Below are 20,052 nucleotides of genomic sequence, written 5' to 3' on the forward strand. Positions count from 1 at the left end.
AGGCGTGCGCCACTACTGCCCGGCTCTGGTTAGTTCTTATTGTTAACTTGATACAACCAAACACGGATTAGATCCTTTTCCTGAGAAGAGGGAGAACCCAGACCAGATTGGCTTACAGCCATGTCCATGGAGAAATGTCTTGATTGTTCATATGGGAGGGCACAGCCCAATGTGGGCAGTGTTACCACTGGGAAGTTGGTCTTAGATTGTATAAGAAAAATAGCTGAACATAAGCACAAGCCAGTAAGCAGCATTCCTCCATGGTTCCTGCCTGACTTTCCTCAAAGACCTGAAGGCATAAGATTGAAAGAACCCTTACCGCAAAACTGCTTTTGGTTATGGTGTTGATCAAAGCAACAGAAAAGGAACTAAGATACTTGGTGACATTCTCAAGCCTTGATGAAGCTTTCTAGCTGTGCTGCCTATCCCAAGCAATAGTTACCACTCCTCTATGGGCCAGTTTCTATAATTCTATTCCATGACACCTGCTCATTATGGCACTGTCTTCAGCCATGGAGGGAGTCACTATGTGGACATGAGCTATTCCTGTTATTGGGAAGGAAAATCTAATCCATGCTCTACATGACGATCATGCAGCCCTGACACAGGGACAGGCTGTACCAGTCAAATATCCAGAATACTGGACCTTACCACTCACTTAAGCCTCTAACTATTATTAAATGGTATCAGATGCAGAGAAAGATTAGTCAATACCCGGTGAAAAGATAAAGGCATGCTTACAGTTTCAACCCAGTATGCTCTTCATCACCAATCACAAGACTTTTCTAGGAGAGTCACCTTTAGGACAGACCCAAGACACCTTGTACCAGCCAGGCCTAACTACTCTGGGCATGACTCCAGCTTCTGATATAGTATTTCTGAACTGGTGGCTCTGAGTACCTGCAATCTAAATGAACACTTTCTCATTTTGCTATTTCCAACTAACAATCTAATCAAAAAATTTCAATTGTGTGAGTGCATGTGTGGGCAGACACGAATGCCATGGTGCTAGTGTAGAGGTTAGGGAACAACTTGAGGAAGGCAGTTCTCTTCTCTCATAATGTGGGTTCTGAGGACTGAGCTCGGATTATGAGAAATGGCAAGCAAGCACCTGTGTCTGCATTTTGCCAGCCTCTGTTGATCAAGTTTTTAAAATATCTTTAAATAGATACTAATTTGTGTTTGCAAGCCAGGCATGTGTATATGTGTGCATGTCCTATGTCAGTATAAGACCCTTTGGAACTTCAATTTAAGCTAATTATGAGCTACTTACCATGGATGCTGGGAACCAACTATAGTCTTCCAGGAGAGCAGTAATTCCTATAAACCATGGAGACATCTTTCTAATGTCTCATCAAAATTTTAAACCCTGAGCCTCATCTCTTTAATGAGCAGCAACCAAGGACAGACTTGTCCAAGGTGGATTCTTCATGTTTAACTGTGGTAGAGTTAACAAAGCCATGCTGAAGATATTTTTCACCTCTGGATTTTAAAGTAAGTGTGGAAAGTTGTATATTGGAGAGTTGACTCCACCATATTAAGTCCTGTCCTCAAGACAGTGGCCTGATGAGGCAGGTTTGACCTTCTATTCCTAATTGTGGCATGCCAACATAATTTGTTAGATGTTTTGGTAAGAGAGGAAAGAAAAAGCTAGATGTCTAAAACTTCAGGATCATATATATATACACACACATATACACACACACACACACACACACATATATATATTAAGTAACTATTAAGTATTTCTTTTTTATTTATGCGCATGTATGTGTGCCATGTGAGGTAATGTGTAGCATGTGCACACAGGCATCCTTGGAAGCCAAAGGGTTACCAGATTGAGTGCTGGGATCCAGGTTCTCTGCAAGAGCAAGTAGTAAATGTTCCTAATTGCTGACCCATCTCTCCAGAACCATCATATACTAATATCTTACTCAAGAAGCTATGCATTGTATTCTGTAATAAAGGTCCTTGCTAATATAAAAAACACTTATATGCATTTTTCCCATTAATTAATGTGTCAATCCCTACCCCCCACTCTGAGGGTTTCTATGTGTAGTATTGGTTGTCCTGGAACTAGCTATATAGACCAGGCTGGTTTGCCTGCCTCTTTGTCCCAAGGGCTAGCCCCAAAGTGTCAGTCTTAAAGGACCCAGCACAGCCACAGATATATTTGTCTTTTAGAAACTAGTTCTTATCTCTAAAAAAATTCAGCTATCATTTGTCTATACCACCTCCATAGTGACTACTTCCCATGGGAGTCATTGTGCTGCTCTTGAACAGTTACACAACATTCTAGTTGAGGCGTCCCTTGCAGAACTCTTGAAGGCTACTAGCCAATTCCTAACTCCTGACGATGCTTTTCTCAGGCTTTGCTTTCCCACAGTAATGAGCCCTACTCTTCTGTCTGATGTGTCCCTTCTTTGGTTCTTGGCTTGCTTAGATCAGAGAGTGGGTAGAGCCAGTTATCTGATAAGTATCAGGCCATACAACACATCCAAAGCTATTTCCCCAAGTATTCTGCTGCCACCAGCTAATCTGGAGATCTCACCTCTAAAGACTGTACACTGACCCTAAATGAACCAGCCTTAACGCTGAGTACCCAAGAAGCAGTCCTCTGAAATAGCACTGCTGCAAGTTCTTATCATGTGTTCGCTGACCACCCCAAAACAACCAACCAAACAACCAACCAAGCAAACTGGGACGTACTGGGCATTGAATGCTAAACATTTACTGTACCACTAAGCTTCACCATGAGCCCTTTTAAAATGTTTTTTGTTTTTTTTTTTTTTTTAAATGTGGAACTCCATCAAAGGGGCTAAGACACTTAAAGTCATTTACAGCTCCTAGCTGCCCTGTAGTCACTTGTACTTAAGAGAGCTTATTTTCCAGAAATCACATCATCACTACCAGCAGCAGGTAATTATTTATGTGTTTAGCACATGCCCTTTATCACTAGGTGCTCAGTTTATATAATTCCAATTTCCTGGGTCTTATTTCTAGTATTTTGTGTATAGAGGGAAACCACTTTATCCTTCTAGAATTTTAGAATTAAAAAAAAAATCAAATAATGGCTTTCAGACCTCAAATAAAATAAATGAATTCCCATAGTTATTTCAGACAAGTCTTGATTCTTCATTTAGCCATCCTTAGGGTATGGTCAATAATACTGCCTGTTACTCCCTACTATGCCAGGCAAGGAGCCTCTTTTTTTTCCCCCATGGCACCAAGCCAAGGATCCACATTGCCACTTTTGTTTCCAATCATTCAAACTCTATTCATGCTTCGGAACTGGATTTCCATCTTGTCTTCCATCAGCTTTCCTAGACCTGTTGTTTTCCATTGACCTCGCCCTCTTCTGCACACCATCCCAGCTAAACTATTAAATCTTGCTCACTTACTGAGATCCCCAAAGGTGAAGACAATAGTCACTGTCCTAGAAATCCCTTCAGCATCTAGCACTGTGGAATGTAGACTCATATGCAGTATAACCAACACCTGTTTTTCTCATCAGGACAGTCTTCTTCAAGTAGTCTATGGCAATAACACGTTCCTTCCTTCCGTCAGTGAGTGGGGGGAGTGGTGGTAATGGGGAATGAACCCAAGGCTTTACACATGCTAGACAAGTGCTCTTCTATAACTGAGCTGTAGTCCAGTCTCAATCATGACACTGAACAACATTCCCTCTTCACAGGCTCTGCTCTCACAACTTAGGGTAGTCTTCCTTGAAATACTGCCACCACAAAGCTCAGAAGCTGGCTTAAGAAAAAGAAGGGGGTAGGGTATTCTGCATTGTGAAGGTCAACATACTAAGTAAACTGAAACCCGGAAGAGCACTCTGCCACATAAACTCCTGAATGTGTGAAGCAATTTGTAAGGGACTTTTCAGAAGAAAAAAAAAAAAATCACTTTTTTTTTGAACTTAAAGTAACATTTTTCTTTAAACAATAATAAGTACAGAAACAACTGCTTAAAGAAACCAAGTTACCTAGCCAGGCCTATCCTGTATTGAGGAGAAAGCTATACAAGTTACTGTAAATTCAATTGGATACACATTCTTCCTTCAGTATAACTTTTTAAAGGTTGCTTTCTGTAAAGTCAAGCTCTCAAAGCAATGGTCCTATGTTCTTCCAGTTCAGCACACACTGGGAAATAAAGCTTTGTACTGCAATGACACAGTTAAGTTACTTTGTTTTACAAATGAGAACAGGATTAAACAAGTATTTTACCAAATAACACCTTAGCTTTCAATGTACCTCAGACTACACTACATGGTCATTAAAACAAAATCAGCTGGGCATGTAGCTCAGTGGTCAATGGCTTTTCTAAAATGGGCAAGGCTCTGAGTTCTATCCCCAAGGCCACAGAACATTTATAAAAATTGATGTGTATGTGTATGTATGTGTGTGTGTGTGTGTGTGTGTGTGTGTGTGTGTGTGAGAGAGAGAGAGAGAGAGAGAGAGAGAGAGAGAGAGAGAAAGAGAACATGAGCGCACATGATATAAACAGCATGCCTACCACATGTAGAGAGTTATGAACGCTGGTTCTTACCTGAAGGAAATCATCATTGGCCTCAGAATAATTTTTGCTAGATAAGAACACCACCTTTTATTTAAGCATAAAGCCAGAGCGAGAAAGCATTTTTCACACTGCAGCAAGCCTTCGATACTCATAGAGCAGCTCAGACTCAGGGCAACACCCAAAGCAACATGAAACTCTACTCACTGATCTTCTGTCCCAAAAAACTTCACAAAGAAGCACTTCTTTCCACGTGGTTTCTTTAAGTCCTTGGGTGGATTAACGATCTGAAGGAGAGAAAGAGAAAAGGTATGAGGCAACCAGAAGGCTACTGGGAAAGCGACTCCCCATGGCTCCAGCGAGGCTGGAGAGCCCAAGATTTGAGAAGGGACAATGTCCAAAAGCAAACCAAGGCTCTATACTTGTCCCATAGATGGGACTTTGCTATTGTGATATGAAGAAATATGTAAATCTTCTTTAATTTCTCCATAGCCAACAGGTAGTATACTGTCCAACAGATAGTCTATTGCAATGGCTCATGGCATAGAAACAGTTAAAACTAACAGCAACATCACCCCTCCCTCCATGTGATGTGATTAATGAAGAAACAGAAAATATTCTTTAAAATACTTTTGGTGTGGGTAGCAAGAGTTAAGACAGGAAGCAGTGAGAATAGGGGACCACCAAGGCACAGGAAATACCATATTGCAAAGAGTCTTCAGACATTTCCTGGATTCCTAGCAAGACTAAAAAGCCAGAACATTTGGAAAGCTATGATGGACCACCTCTTGAAAAATCTGGAATGCCATCTTCTGCAGAGATGCACTGGAGCAGCACATATGGTAACAGGGGAAGAAGATTTAAACTTAGTTGGGACAAAAATACTTTAGCTTTTCACTAACCTACATTTAGACTTCTCTCTTCCTGGAGAATCTGTTTCTTCATCCTTAGATTTTACCATGCTACATTTTGATTACAATTGATTTCCAAGATAAAAAACCAACCAATTTCACAAGCCAATATGAAGTGATTACCTCATATTTAAACACTCTGGTTTATGCTATAACTTTCAAAACCGACTGATAACTGGAGGCAAAACACTACATTTTATCAGAATGAGCCCATTTTAAGTCAGTGTTAGAGAATGGAGGAAACTCAACATGTTAACCCACTTCCTTAGCTTCAGCTACCTTCTTTTAAAACCAGCGATACACTCACCTTTCCTGGCCAGGGAGGATACCGGCCCAGTTTCCCCCTAGAGAAAATAATACAAAGAGTCAGAACTTGCCCTGGAAAAGCCAGTCCATCTCCTTCAGCCCACTCAACAAGCAAGCTATGCTTCTAACTCTAGGCTGAACAAAAGGGCCAGAACAAAAGCAGGCAAACCAGATGGGTCTTTCACAGCTGGGCTCAGGGCCCTCACATATGACATACAGAACTGTATATATATATGTGTGTATGTGTGCCTGAGATCTGTGCACTCTTCCCGAGAAGGAACATAGAAAAAACCATCAGGAGTCACTGGTCTGGTACCTCCCAGGGACAGTGTTGGAAACTTCTCTCTGTAAACACAGACTTCCCTAAGACTGATTTAATTCACCCCATGATCGGCTTTCCTTTGACAAATGATCATGGAAACCTTCCTCTAGGTAGGGAAACTACGCAGTTCCAAGGAGACAATGGTCACTCTTGGTTTTGGCTGTTGCAGGGGACACAAGGAACAGAACGAGAGGCACTGGATCACCGCCTAGCCATCATTTGCAAAGGAGAAGTCACCCTCCCCTCGGTTTCTTCATGGGGCAGCGCCGGGCAGTCGGATTTCGCCACCTGGAACCAAGCCTCGAGCCCACGTCTGTCCCAACCGAACGCGGGTATGGACGGCTCTGTCTCTAGCAAGGTATCCTCTCCTGCTTTGAGAGGAGGTCCGGAGAGACCCTGGGACTCCACGCCACGCCAGAGTTCTCTGCAGTGGCAGCTGCAGAGTTCTCGAGCCGTAACCCTCCCCTGGGATGGCCTCAGGGTTCAGAGCAGGGACCGCCGCGGCCCCTCTCGGCCTCGGTCCCCCGGGGACCGGACAGCCTCTTCCGCTCAAGCGTCGTTCACACCGCGGCGGCACCTCCTCTTCCCCACTCTCCGCCGTCCGGAGTGCATAATAAAACTACTCCTGGGCCAGCTGGCAACCCTGCGATCAGGAAAAGCAGCTTCGCGCCGTCTTTCGTTCAGCGCTGGTCGCCAGGACTCACCACACCAAGTCGCCGAGCCGCAGACTCACAGCCGCCATCTTACCACCCAACCACCGCCGCCGCACGGGCAGCCGGGAACTTCAGGTCGCCGCGGCACCGCCCATTGGAGTTGGTCTGACCACGTGACGGGTGTTTGCTGTCATCCGCCTAGCGGATGCGCTGACGTCACCGCGCCGCGGCCGTCCATTGGACTGCTCGGAGGCACGTGACTAGAGCGCCGCGCTCTCAGCGCGTCGAAGCCCAGAGACTCCAAGCTCCCGCCCCCCCGCCCCCCCTCCGGCTCGTGACAACGAAGCATCCGCGGTCCAAAGCAGCGGCGGCGGAGGCGGCGCGGCCGGACTAGCGCGAAAGGGAGCCGACTGTGCTGCCCGTTCGCTTCCGGGACTCTACACTCATTTCCAGTCTTCCCCGCTGCTTCCGTTACGGCTGTTAGGCAGGCGCGGGCCCCGGGCCGTTCCCGAGCCTGAGGTCCCGGGCGGATAGGTGTTGGAGTCCCGGTGCTGCCCTGACTGACCCTGGCGCGGCCTGGAAGCCAGTCTCGGTCCCAGCCCGGGGCAGAAGAGGCCCCGGTTGCCCGCGAGCCTGCGCTCGGGGCGGGAGCTCCAGACTGCTGAGGAGCGCCCAGCTCGACAGTCGGCTTCCGGAGCGGCGTCCCCGCCAAGCGTCCTCGGCGTCGCCCGACTTGTTTTCTTGGACGTGGACTTGGCATATCTCGGCTCCCCCCGCTGGCTGACAGGAGAAAGCGGCAGTTTGTCGAGAGGCTTCCTTTCCGCGGGCTGGGGAGCCGGCCATGGGCCGCGGCGCGGGCCCTCCGCGCGCCCGCCTGCAGCGCTCGGGAGCGGGCTGCTGAGCCGCTGAGTCGCGCCGCAGCCCGAGGGTCCCGGGCCGGCATGAGGACCACCACGGGGGGACGTCTGCGGCCCGCGTCGGCTCTGGGGACAACGGTGAGCGCCGCGGTCTGGTCCAGCCTCCCGCGTTAGACTTCGTAAGTAGTGTGACACTTTGCAAGAAGTTTTGACAGCTGGAAGATAGGTGACAGTAATGGGAACTGGTACCTGCCGAGGGGCAGGGCGGCTGCCCTAAGTTCCGTAGACCGAGTTGAAGCTTGACTTTGAGCAAGAAAGTCTCACAGCCAAGAAAAGGCGGCAGGAGTCTGTGTCAAGGGTGGACTTAACTTACAGCTGTACTTTCTGAAGTCAACGCCTGCTCGGAAGGTGACGGGTTCACGCCCCTTTCCCCAAAGCAGTGTCCTTGTAGAGGCTTTGCTTGTCTATTGCTCTGAGAGACGGTGTGGTGGGGAAGCTGTGTGGTTGACCCCAGCTTGTTTTTTCTTTGGAAGAAGTACCACATTTTTTAAGGACTGTCATTTACATTGTGTGTTAATTTAAACACGAACTGACCATTTAAAGTGTATTTAGAATTTCATAAAATTTAATAAATGTTCTTAATTTAGATATTAGAGTTTTCCAGGAATTTAAGAATATTGTAACGACTTGTCTTTAAATGTAAATCTTTACAACTAAATTTAGAAACAATCCCATTAAAGTCAGGAATAGAACAAAGGATACATTGTCTAATGTCCTGGAATTCTAGTTCATGTAATAAGACAGGAGCCGGGTAGTGGTGGCACATGCACTCAGGAGGCAGAGGCAGGTGGATTTCTGAGTTCGAGGCCAGCCTGGTCTACAGAGTGAGGTTCCAGGACAGCCAGGGCTACACAGAGAAACCCTGTCTTGAAAAAAAAAAAAAAAAACCAACCAAACAAACAAACAAAAGAATGAAAGAAGACAGGAAACAAAAATAAATGTAAAATAACCTGTCATTTCTGTAGAACTTTGCCTTTCAAAATAGAAAGGGAAAAGCCATTAAATAGGGAAAGAAATTAATGAAAAAATTAGCATACAAGTTTTTCTGTTTTATTGGTAGTCAGTTCAAAAGTAAAATAGTTAAAAAGAATGTATTTATGATAACAAAAACATAAAACAGTCCCTAGGAATACCTGGAAATAGGCTTTTGCATAATAAGTTTTTTGTTTTGTTTTCTTTTGTTTTTTTTTTCAAGACAGAATTTCTATGTGTAGCCCTGGCTGTCTTGGAGCTCCTTGTGGATCAGGCTGGGTTCCATCTGAGTGCTGGGATTAAAGATCTGTCCACCACCACAAACCCATAATCCCATAATTTGCTTTTTAAAGAGAAGAATTTTTTCCTGTGTGGCATACTAATATTCAACTCATTCGGAGTAAACCCACTTTGTGGGTTTTTTTTTTCCTTTTTGTATTTTAGTTGGAGATAGGCTCTCATGCAATCCAAGCCTCCTACTCCTTGTCCAAGAGTGACTTTAAACTTAGGATCCTCCTGCCTCTACCTCCACAGTGCTTCTATTACAGCTATATATTACCATTCCCATTTTAATTTAATCCCAGTGTGTGATTTAATTGAATCAGGGCCTCCAGTGTGCAAGGAAAGCACTTTGCTGAGCCACATCCCTAGCTCAATCTTAGTGTTTTTGGTTTTTTTTTAAAAGATTTTATTTATTTTCCGTATATGAGTACACTGTAGCTGCCTTCAGACACACCAGAAGAGGCCATTGGATCCCATTACAGATGGTTGTGAGCTACCATGTGATTGCTGGACCTCAGGAACTCAGGAAGAAGAGTCAGTGCTCTTAAACACTGAGCCATCTCTCCAGCCCCCATTCTTTGCTATTTTTAAAACTTGTAAGTTTTAATTAGTGTTTTATTTACAAATTTAAGAATTTATATGACAAAAAATTATGTGAGGGTCTGTAAGATGGCTCAACAGGTAAGGGTATCTGCCTCCAAGCCTGAAGACCTATGTTCAATCTCTGGAACCCACATGATGAAATGAAAGCATTAACTCCTAATAAGTTTTCACACACACACACACACACACACACTCACACACACTCACATGAATGCTTGTGAAAATAAAAATTACTTAAACTTGAACAGAACTTAGAGACAGCACCAGGTTTTAGATCAAGTTATTTAAATTCTCTAACATGCTTTAAACTGTATTTAGTTTTTTTCTTAATTCTCAGGTACTTCTTTCTTGATTTGTTTCATATTTCTTTTGTTGTTTGCTTGTTTGTTTCTTCTTCCAAGACAGGGTTGTTTCTCTGTGTAGCCCTGGCTGTTCTGGAACTCTGTGTAGACCAGTCTGGCCTCAAGCTCATGGAGCCCCACCTGCCTCTGCCTCCTAAGTGCTGCATGCTGTGCCATCTCCCAGCTACTTCATATTTCTAAAGAGGTAAACTTGGAAACCTTGTAGGAAGCTCTTTCCAAGATCATAAACAACTCATAAATTAGTTGTATAAGTACAACTTATGTTCTTTTGTGGACTTTACAACTTATATTTTCTTAAGCATTTGGAGTTAAATAAGTTTAATATGGACTTTAACATATATTTTTATCTTAAATGTTTCAAATGCCCTAGTCTATAAATATGATCATAAAACTTCACCAAAACCTGACTTCTAAGAGTTAATAGGTGGGACTAGAGAGATGGCTCAGTGGGTAAGAGCACTGACTGCTCTTCTGAAGGTCCTGAGTTCAAATCCCAGCAACCACATGGTGGATCACAACCATCTTTAGAGCTACAGTGTACTAATATACATAAAATAAATCTTTTTGAAAAAATTATTATTTAAAAAAATGAGTTAATAGGTGGACTTACTTTGTCCTCTTGTCCTATCTCCTTGTTGGCTAAGGCTTGCACAGACTTTTGTAGCTGACAAGAACATTGTTACTGGTTATGTGGTTTGGAGTTGTGTTTTCCAAAAACATGGACTGAAATGAAGCTACCTTTAAAAAATTTTGTCTAGACAAAACAACACTGGATCTGGTTGCCAATTCCTTCATCCAATTGAGTGACTTACTGATCCATTTCTTACAGAAAGACTGTGTTCCTCTCTCAGTGGGAGCCTGTATGCCTTTAATCCTCAGTTGAGGCGTGTTTCACAGCCAGGTGGATCTCAGTACTGCTCCCAGGCCCTTGAAGCTTCCTTTAGGTACTGTGTAGAGCATCCAAGTGTGTTTTGATAAACTCTGCACTGGGAGTCTGTTTTACTAGTTATGTCTTTGCTGTCCAATTAGAATGACTTTTTTTTTTTTTTCCTTCAAGACAGGGTTTCTCTATGTAGTCCTGGGTACAGGATGCCTGCCTCTACCCTCCGAGTGCTGGAATTAAAAGTGTGCACCATCACCGTTCTCTGGAATGACTTTTTTTAAAAACTCATTTGTATATTTTTAACTCCCTTATATGGTCTTGCATCACTTTTTTATGATAATAACAAAATGAATGGATATTAAATATATGCTATTATATACATATATGTGGAAATAGTCAGATCATTCTGAATTCATATTTGTGATTCAATTTTGCAAAGTACAGTCATATTTTGGAGGGGACTTGTAAAAATGATTCTAAAATTGATCTGAAATAGGCTAAAATCCAATTACTATTTTTAAAAAGGTAATAAAGACAAACTTAATTCAGGATACTAAAAGTAAGAGTTTTCAAGACAGTTCATTCCTGAATAAACAATCTCTCAAGTACTTGATTAATGTAACACAGCTTTTATACATGGACCATACATATGAGGTCTGCTTTGTAATTGGTACTGGGAAAACCCAAGTTATAGCCTGTTCTCGCAGCATAGAGCCCAGTAAGTTCACCATGGATTAGATTTAAAAGTGAAAACTTTTAATAGACTGACTGGGGGATTTCTTCCATATGATCTGTTTATAAAGAGCTTTCTAGGCACAAAAGAAATAAGTCACATACAACAAACCGCAAGTTTGGACTGCATTAATACATAGGCTTTTGACTTGAATTATGTGATATGAGATGATTTCTAAAATAGGAGAAATTTGTATTTAAAACTACTTGCTTTTAGCCAGGCGTGGTGGCGCATGCCTGTAACCCCAGCACTCGGGAGGCGGAGGCAGGTGGATTTCTGAGTTCAAGGCCAGCCTGGTCTACAAAGTGAGTTCCAGGACAGCCCTGTCTCGAAAAACCAAAAGAAAAAGAAAAAAAAAAAACCCAAAAAACTACTTGCTTAAATGGTTTAAAGCAATTATAATTTATCAGTGGATTCTTTTTGACAATGAAATTTTTTAAAAACTGAATAACTGACAAGGATATGCCTGCTATTGTTATTTAGAAAATGTCTATCTTTGTTATTTTGGTTTGACCTGGCCCTTCTTTTCAATGTTAACAGAAACCATGAAGTGACACCTGCTAAGACTTGTTGGTAGCCATGTCGGAGCCCCACAGGGTCCAGTTCACCTCTGTCCCAGGCTCTTTGAATCCTGCATTTTTGAAGAAGTCCAGGAAAGAGGAAGTTGGAGGAACAGAGCAGCATCAAGACTGTGAGCCAGCTGCAGCAGCTGTCCGGATTACACTCACGCTCTTTGAACCCGATCACAAACGCTGTCCAGAGTTCTTTTACCCAGAGTTGGTAAAGAATATCCGAGGGAAGGTAAAAGGCCTTCACCCTGCAGACAAGGTGCATTCTTGTTGCTTTGCAGACCTGACATGAAGCTACCAGTGTTCACATGGACCTTTATGTCAGGGAAGTGAGTGAGGCTAGAGAGGCCTGAGCTGCCTCAAGTGGATTTCACTCACCCAGACCAAGCACTGGGTGAGAATGAATCCTTGTGGCTTATGCTAGAGAAAAATATATGGCATATTCAAGCTACTTTGAATTATGGCTAACTATATAAATTAAAAAGCAGTACCTTTTTTTTTTTTTGGTTTTTCGAGACAGGGTTTCTCTTTATAGCCCTGGCTGTCCTGGAACTCACTCTGTAGACCAGGCTGGCCTCGAACTCAGAAATCCGCCTGCCTCTGCCTCCCGAGTGCTGGGATTAAAGGCGTGCGGCGCCACGCCCGGCAAGCAGTACCTTTTCTGTGCTAATATTTTTATGTGACTCACAGGAGATCACTGTTTTGATGGTTGCACGGTTGCATGCTCTCCTCCTAGGTCCACTCTGAAGGGCAGACAGGAAGATACCCATACTGCTCATCATTGCTGTCTTGCGTAGTTTCTTGTTTTGGATGTGTAGAAATCTGCTTCTGCCTGCTTGTTTGCTTTCTTTCTCTGCCAAAATTGGCTTTGTGAGCTTCAAGCTGTTTGAAATTAGTTTGGTTTCTTCAAATGATTTTTAACTTTGAATTTTAATGTTTTCTTTTTCTTTTCTTTCCTTTTTAAATTTTTAAACTTTTATTTATTATGGAGAAAGAGAGAGAGAGAACGAGCGTGCTCAAGCGTGTAGCTTGTGGGTGTTAGAACTTTTCTTCCATCGTGTAGGAGCTGGGGAATGGCACTCAGGGTGTCAGGATGATAGCAAGCGCCAAGAATCTCATGCTGCCCGGGCTTACCTCTCACCAACTTTGATGTGATTTTTTTTTTTTCTTGGCATATTTGTTTTGCTTTTCTAGTATGGAACTTTTAAACAAGCATATTTTCAAATCTTTGCATATAGATTACCAACTATGGGTAATATCTATTACCCATCTTCAATTGTTACAGCATTGGCCAGTCATTAACTTTTTAAAGAAGTGTGTGTGTGCGCTGGGTGTGGTGGCACACACCTTTAATCCCAGCACTCGGGAGGCAGAGGCAGGCGGATTTTGAGGCCAGCCTGGAGTTCAAGGCCAGCCTGGTCTACAAAGTGAGTTCCAGGACAGCCAGGGCTATACACAGAGAAACCCTGTCTTGAAAAACCAACCCCCCGCCCCCCCCCAAAAACAAGAAACGTGTATGTGTTTTTATATATTTTTGAGATAATGTCTTTCTCATTTTGTTTTCTATTGATGTGATAAATGTAGAAATCTAAAGCAAGTTGGGAAGGAGGAAAGGGTTATTTCAGCTTACAGCCTACTACAGTCTATCATGAAGGGGGAAGTTAAGGCAGGAACAAAAGCAAGAGCTATGAAAGAGTGTTGCTTATTGGCTTGGTTCTTTTCACTTGCTTAGCTACCTTCTTGTACTACCCAGGACCACTTGCCCAGGGATCTCTCTACCCAGAGTGGGCCATTCCCACATCAATCATACCAAGAAAATATTCCCACAGACTTGCCTATGGGCCAGTCTGAAGGTTGCATTTTTTCTGTTGAGGTCCCTCTTCTAAGATGACTCTAGCTTGTGTCAAACTGGAAAACAAGACAAAACCAACCAACCAAACAAAAAAACCAAGTAACACACAGTCTTACTATGTAGCCCAGGCTGACCTTGAACTTAGGAGTCCTGTGGCAGACTCCTAAATACTGGGTTTACATATTTACACCACTATATCCAACTAAAAAAAAAATCTAAACAAATTTTTCAGTTGTATCATCATACAATTTTAAAAAGTACATAATGATAAAATTTGTAGATTTTTCATAAACTTAGCAGAGCCATGCAACCTGGCTCATAAAACAGCACATTTACTGGGATACATTTCTACTTGCCGCAAATACTATCCGCCTACCTCACAGGGAACTGCCGTCAGTCAAGACCAGGTTTGTGTTTCTTTGTGCTTGTGTACATAGCATCATATATTATGAGTAGGAGCTAGATGAAGAGCATTTGAAGCATTCACTGTATATTAGTATATTGGTAGGCTTGAAAGAGAAGGTAAGTAGGCCCACACTTGTGGCATTTTGGTCCCTAGTGGCTTTTAGTAGAACAAGGATGAGCCAGCACTTGGGTAGAATGAGGTAATATTGGTAAGTCTCTAGCATAGTGTCTCAGTGCCAAGTAACTCACCCAGCCTGATTGATTTGGGGAATGTATGGAGGAAGCATGTCTAGCTAGAAGGACTCCTCACTTTTTTGAATAAAAATGTGTAGGGTTATATTTTGTTATATTTGAGGCAGGGTCTCATGTACCATAGACTGGCCTCTTAATTACCATATAGCAATATGCTCTTAAATTCTTAATCCTCCTGCCTCCCCCACCACCACCTCCCAGTGCTGAGATTAAGGTATATATCACCACCTGACTAAAATGTGTTTTGTTTATCTTTTAAATTTTATGAGTGTTTTTTCTACATGTATGTCTATTCACTGTATATGTACCTGGTACCTGTAGAAACTAGGTGTCAGATCCCCTGGAACTGGAGTTACAGACGATGGTGAGCCATCGTGTGGGTGCTAGGAATTGAACTCAGGTTTTCTGCAAGAGTAGGCAACTTTCTCAAGTACCTGAGCCGTCACTCCTGCTCCATCCATTCTTTGCTTTTATGTGTACTAGTGGTTTGTCTGTATGTGTCTGTGCCACTTGTGCTACCTGTAGAAGCCAGAGAGGGAGTTGGATCCTCTGGGGTTACAGAGGATTTGAGCTGCTCTCTGGGTGCTAGGAAGGGAACTCCTGGTCCTCTCCAAACGCTTGTAACTGCTGAGCTGTTTGTCTCTCCAGCCCAAACTGTTTGTTGTCTTGATTGACAATCTTAAAGGCAGAGTGAAATCAGTGCATCTATACCAAGGGTCATCATGTTGTATAAGTGCAAGTAAACAGGATAAAAACAATAAAATCTGGTCACAATTCCTACTATAGATAGTATCCTCATTCTGAAGAGAAAGAGATAGTAGGAGCTGGTTAATGTATTGATTTATGGGCTCATACTAAATGGATAAAACAATTGAAATTAGAACTCCAGTGCTCTGACTTACCTTGTTTTATTTTTGGGAGCTGGGGAAAAGAAGTTCCTTATTACTTTAATATTACAGAAAAATGTATGGCATGTACACAGAAAAGTTTAGATCAAGTTTCAAGGGAATCACTCCTTTTCATTTTTACCAATTCTGAGTGGATCTGTCTTGTGTTAAGAGTACAGTCATGTGTGAGGTCCTAGGCACCTACTCCCACTATAATCTGATATATTTGGCTATTGATCCATTGCACACATATTCTTTACAATGTGAAGTGCTGCTGCACAGGGAGGACCATATAAAAGTCAAAGACTGTCCCTGCCTCATAGGAATTTACAGTCTTACAGGTATTTTTAAAAATGTCAGGAGCACAGGTAGCAGAAGTTACAGTATGTTGAGGTCTAAGCGCCAGAGGTTCTTGGCTGAGCTGTAATGGCCAGCATTCGGTGTTTGCACAGAACTGAGCTCAGTGATGGCCAGCATGCTGTGTTTGGACAGAACTGAGTCTTTGGTTCTGGGTAGTAATTGAAAAGATGTGTTGGCTTGGCTTTGAGGAGTTAAATTGGGTAGTGCTCAAAAATGACTTGTTTGTGTGTTTGTTTGAGTCAGGGTTTTCTGTATAACAGTAGTGGACCAGACTGGCTTTGAACTCACAGAGATCTCCTTGCCTCTGCCTCCCAAGTGCTAGGACTAAAAGTGTAACCACTGCCCATCTAGAAATGGAATTTCTAAAGGTTATTTTTGCCATCTAAGTTGTATGTGGTGATCATTGTAGAAATAGAAGATACAAATAAACAGCACATGATTTTTTTTTTTTAAACCCATGTAGGCTTGGAGAGATGGCTTAGTAGTTAAGAGCAGAGCTCTTCTATAGGAGTCAGGTTCCGTTTCTGGCACCCATACTGTGGCTCCATGCATTTGTAATTGTAGTTCCAGGGGATCTGATGTACCCTTCTGACCTCTCTGGGCATATGCATATACATACTGCACATATGAACATGCAGGCAAAACATATAAAAGCCACTCTTTTATTATCATAAATGTTTGTACTTTGTATGCACCATAGCATTCCAGTATGTATACATACTATAAATCATGTAAATCTTTTTGAGTGGGTGGGTTTTATTAGAGTGGAAAGTAGAATCAAGAGTTTTTTTTCTTTTTTGTTTGAGGTTGGAAATCAAGCAATACTATATAGTATGGCCTGGCTTTCGACTTTTTTGTGTGTGTGCATTGGTGTTTTGACTCCTTATATATTTGGGTAAGAGTGTCAGATCTTGGAGTTACAGACAGTTGTGAACTGCTATGTGGGTGCCAGGAATTGAACCCCTATTTTCTGGAAGAACAAACATTCAGTGCTGTTAACTGCTGGGCCATCTCCCCAGCCCTAGAGGATTATTCTTTTGCTTCTGTTTTCCAAGTGCTGAAATAACAGGAATGTACCTTCATACTTGGCTTAGAGACATTTATTTTGAAGCAAGCATCTATTTTTCAGTATTTTTTGCACTCTGAAGTCTTAGCATATAGATTATAATCACTATTAATATTAAAATTCCTTGCCCAAGAACATGGAAAATTTACTTGATTAAAAAAATGTAGGAGTTAGGGGCTGAAGAGATGGCTCAGTAGTTAAGAGACTGACTGCTCTTCCAGAGGTCCTGAGTTCAATTCCCAGCAACCACATGGTGGCTCACAACCATCTGTAATGAGATCTGATGCCCTCTTCTGGTGTGTCTGAAGACAGCTGCAGTGTACTCATATAAATAAAATAAATTAAAAGAATACATGAGTAAACTTACAGAATAAAAGCAAACTTTAGAAGATTACTTGAAAGTATTTAGAATGGTTATTGAGGTCGGCAAACAAAAGAGTCATGACAGTAGACCCTTGAAGGTATGTTTCCAAGGGTAAGGATTCTGTGAATCAGTGTTTGACTTGACAAGTACTATTAAATAAATAAATAATAACATGTTATTATTATTTTATGTATTTTGGTTCCTCTTTCCTTTTCATGAATGCTTGTGCTTGCTAGGCAAGCATTGTACCAGTAGGCTAAGTTCTTAAATCCCTCAAACCATTTTTCTAAAGCCAGAATGGCTGTCAAAAACTTGTACTACATTTTGTGGGAATTTTAAACTTTTTTTTCTTTAAATATGAATTGTTTCATGAATTCACATGTCATCTTTGCAACAGGAGCCTTGCTGGTCTTCTCTGTATCATTCCAGTTTTAATAGGTATGCTGCCAAAAAGAGCACAGCTTTTAACTTAAAAAACTTTGTTTATTTATTTAATGTGTGTGTTTATTTGGCTTGCGTATGTGTCTATGTACCACATGAATACAGTACTATCAGGCCAGAAGAAAGTCTTAGATTTCCTGAGACTGGAGTTGGACATGGCTATGAGCTACCATGTGGATGCTGGGAATTGAATCCAAGTCCTTTAAAGAGAAGTTGGTATTCTTAAGCCCTGAGCTATCATTTTTAACCTTTTTTGAACCTTGACTATTCTAGAAGCATCTTGGAGCCTATTGACCTTTCTTAAAATGTTTTCTTTTCTTTCTTTCTTTCTTTTTTTTTTTTTTAAAGATTTATTTATTCATTTGTATGAGTAACTATAGCTGTTTTCAGACACTCCAGAAGAGGGCATCAGATCTCACTACAGATGGTTGTGAACCACCATGTGTTAGCTGGGAATTGAACTCAGACCTCTGGAAGAGCAGTCAGTGCTCTTAACCACTGAGCCATCTCTCCAGCTCCTCTTAAAATGTTTTCAAGTGTCTACAATAAGCATTACAGAAAGAATCAATTGTATTGAACACAGTTCTGTGGACATTATCTTTAGTAAAGACCCTTTGCTCTATTTGAAGCTCCAGTTTTGGGCCATTATATATATTTGGTCAGGTTTTCTTGAATTGTATTCTCCCTCTGCTTTCTCTCTTTGATGTGTGGTTTTGGAGTTGATCATGCAAGGACTATAATACTAAACTAGGCCCTTAACCCCTTTTTTTCCTTCTGTCTTTTTTTTTTTTTTTAAGATTTATTTACTTCTATTTATATGAGTACACTGTAGCTGTCTTCAGACACACCAGAAGAGGGCATCAGCCCATTACAGCTGGTTTTGAGCCATGTGATTGCTGGGAATTGAACTCAGGACCTTTGGAAGAGTTGTCAGTGCTCTTAACCACTGAGCCATCTCTCTAGCGCCCCCTCCCCTTTCTTTCTTTTTTCCTTCCTTCCTTTCTTTCTTTCTTTCTTTCTTTCTTTCTTTCTTTCTTTCTTTCTTTCTTTCTTTCTTTCTTTCTTTTTGTTTTGTTTTTCGAGACAGGGTTTCTGTATAGCCCTGGCTGTCCTGGAACTTACTTTGTAGACCAGACTGGCCTCAAACTCAGAAATCCACTTGCCTCTGCCTCCTGAGTGCTGGGATTAAAGGCGTGCACCACCACGCTCAGCTTCCTTTTGTCTTTTTTTTTTTTTTTTAAGATTTATTTATTATTATACATAAGTACGCTGTATGTCTTCAGACATGCCAGAAGAGGCCATCAGATCTCATTACGGGTGGTTGTGAGCCATCATGTGGTTGCTGGGATTTGAACTCAGGACCTTCGGAAGCAGTCAGTGCTCTTACCCGTTGAGCCATCTCGCCAGCCCTCCTTTTGTCTTTTTAAGACAAGTTCTTGATGCATTGTGTAGGCTAGCTTTGACTCCACTCTGTGGTCAGGGCTGGCTTTGAAATTGAGATCATTAAGCCTTGGCCTCTCTAGTAGCTAGGATTACAATAAATTGGTACACTTAGTGAAAATCTGTTTTTTACACAGTAAAAAAATGTTTTTCTGTCTTGCTATTTCTGAATAATCGTTTTTATTACATAGTTTAGAAGTGTTGGGTAGTCATTGAGGTTACTTAACCAAGACTATGGCTTTTTGTATGTGTGTGTTTTATTTTTTGTGAAATGATCTCTTTCCAGAAAAAAGATGTCTTGGATCCTTTCAATGATGAAGAAAAAGAAAGGCATAAGGTGGAGGCCCTTGCACGGAAATTTGAAGAAAAATATGTAAGATTTCTATGTTGGGCAAGACAACAGCCTCCTCAGTGAGAATAGTCTCCAAGCATTTTCATGATCATTTAGTGGATAGTCAAAAGTGATCTGGAAATAGATAGTGTTCAGAGGAGACAGAATGCAGCTGTTAAACCAACGTATTAAAGTACGGAACTCTTACGTGGCAGGGCAATGTGTGAGCTAAAGGCGTAAATAAGGCCTTAGAGGACCTTTGTTACAGAGCAGAAGAATCTGTTTTGTTCTTCTTTCTTAGGCCATTTATGCAGATTAAATCTGCTCTATTTCAAGTTTTAGGGGCGGGATTGGACTATGTATGTGTGTGAGAGAAAGAAGAAAGACAGGTTGGGGGTAGTATGTGTTTTCATTGCTTCACAACTTAATCACTAGCTCAAGGCAACATTTAATTGTACTTACCAAAAAGCATGAGATACCTTGCTTTTAAATTTCAGGGTGGAAAGAAACGTAGGAAAGACCGAATCCAGGACTTGATTGATATGGGGTATGGCTATGATGAATCGGATTCTTTCATCGATAACTCTGAGGCGGTGAGTACTTAGTGGTATAATATTGTATGA

General features: G+C 41.9%; 2 protein-coding genes and 1 non-coding gene across 8 annotated transcripts in view; 1 reads left to right on the forward strand and 2 right to left on the reverse strand.

Moving 5' to 3' along the window:
- The window catches only part of Glyr1 (glyoxylate reductase 1 homolog), a 36,741-nt gene extending 29,880 nt beyond the window's left edge, over positions 1–6,861 (reverse strand). For both annotated transcript variants that reach the window (XM_021184537.1, XM_021184536.1), the window contains exons 1-3: positions 6,762–6,861; positions 5,737–5,773; positions 4,726–4,805 (exon numbers count right to left, since the gene is read on the reverse strand). In XM_021184537.1, the coding sequence (XP_021040196.1) occupies positions 4,726–4,805; positions 5,737–5,773; positions 6,762–6,799 (155 nt within the window). In that variant the 5' untranslated portion in view covers positions 6,800–6,861. The remainder of the gene's footprint in view (positions 1–4,725; positions 4,806–5,736; positions 5,774–6,761) is intronic.
- A 151-nt stretch (positions 6,862–7,012) lies between these two features.
- Positions 7,013–20,052, forward strand: part of Ubn1 (ubinuclein 1) — a 37,755-nt gene continuing 24,715 nt past the window's right edge. For 2 of the 5 annotated variants that reach the window (XM_021185599.2, XM_021185601.2), the window contains exons 1-4: positions 7,013–7,746; positions 12,003–12,290; positions 19,385–19,471; positions 19,927–20,022. In XM_021185599.2, coding sequence (XP_021041258.1) covers positions 12,042–12,290; positions 19,385–19,471; positions 19,927–20,022 — 432 coding nt within the window. In that variant the 5' untranslated portion in view covers positions 7,013–7,746; positions 12,003–12,041. Of the gene's footprint in view, positions 7,747–10,675; positions 10,791–12,002; positions 12,291–19,384; positions 19,472–19,926; positions 20,023–20,052 lie in introns of all 5 variants that reach the window. The other 3 variants (XM_021185597.2, XM_021185600.2, XM_029470284.1) reach the window with 3 other exon arrangements.
- LOC115029689 lies at positions 17,569–17,676 on the reverse strand. The gene has a single exon (XR_003835238.1). It is a non-coding gene; the product is annotated as a U6 spliceosomal RNA (small nuclear RNA).

This window comes from Mus caroli, chromosome 16 (genome assembly GCF_900094665.2).
Source record: "Mus caroli chromosome 16, CAROLI_EIJ_v1.1, whole genome shotgun sequence".
NCBI classification, from domain to species: Eukaryota; Metazoa; Chordata; class Mammalia; order Rodentia; family Muridae; genus Mus; species Mus caroli.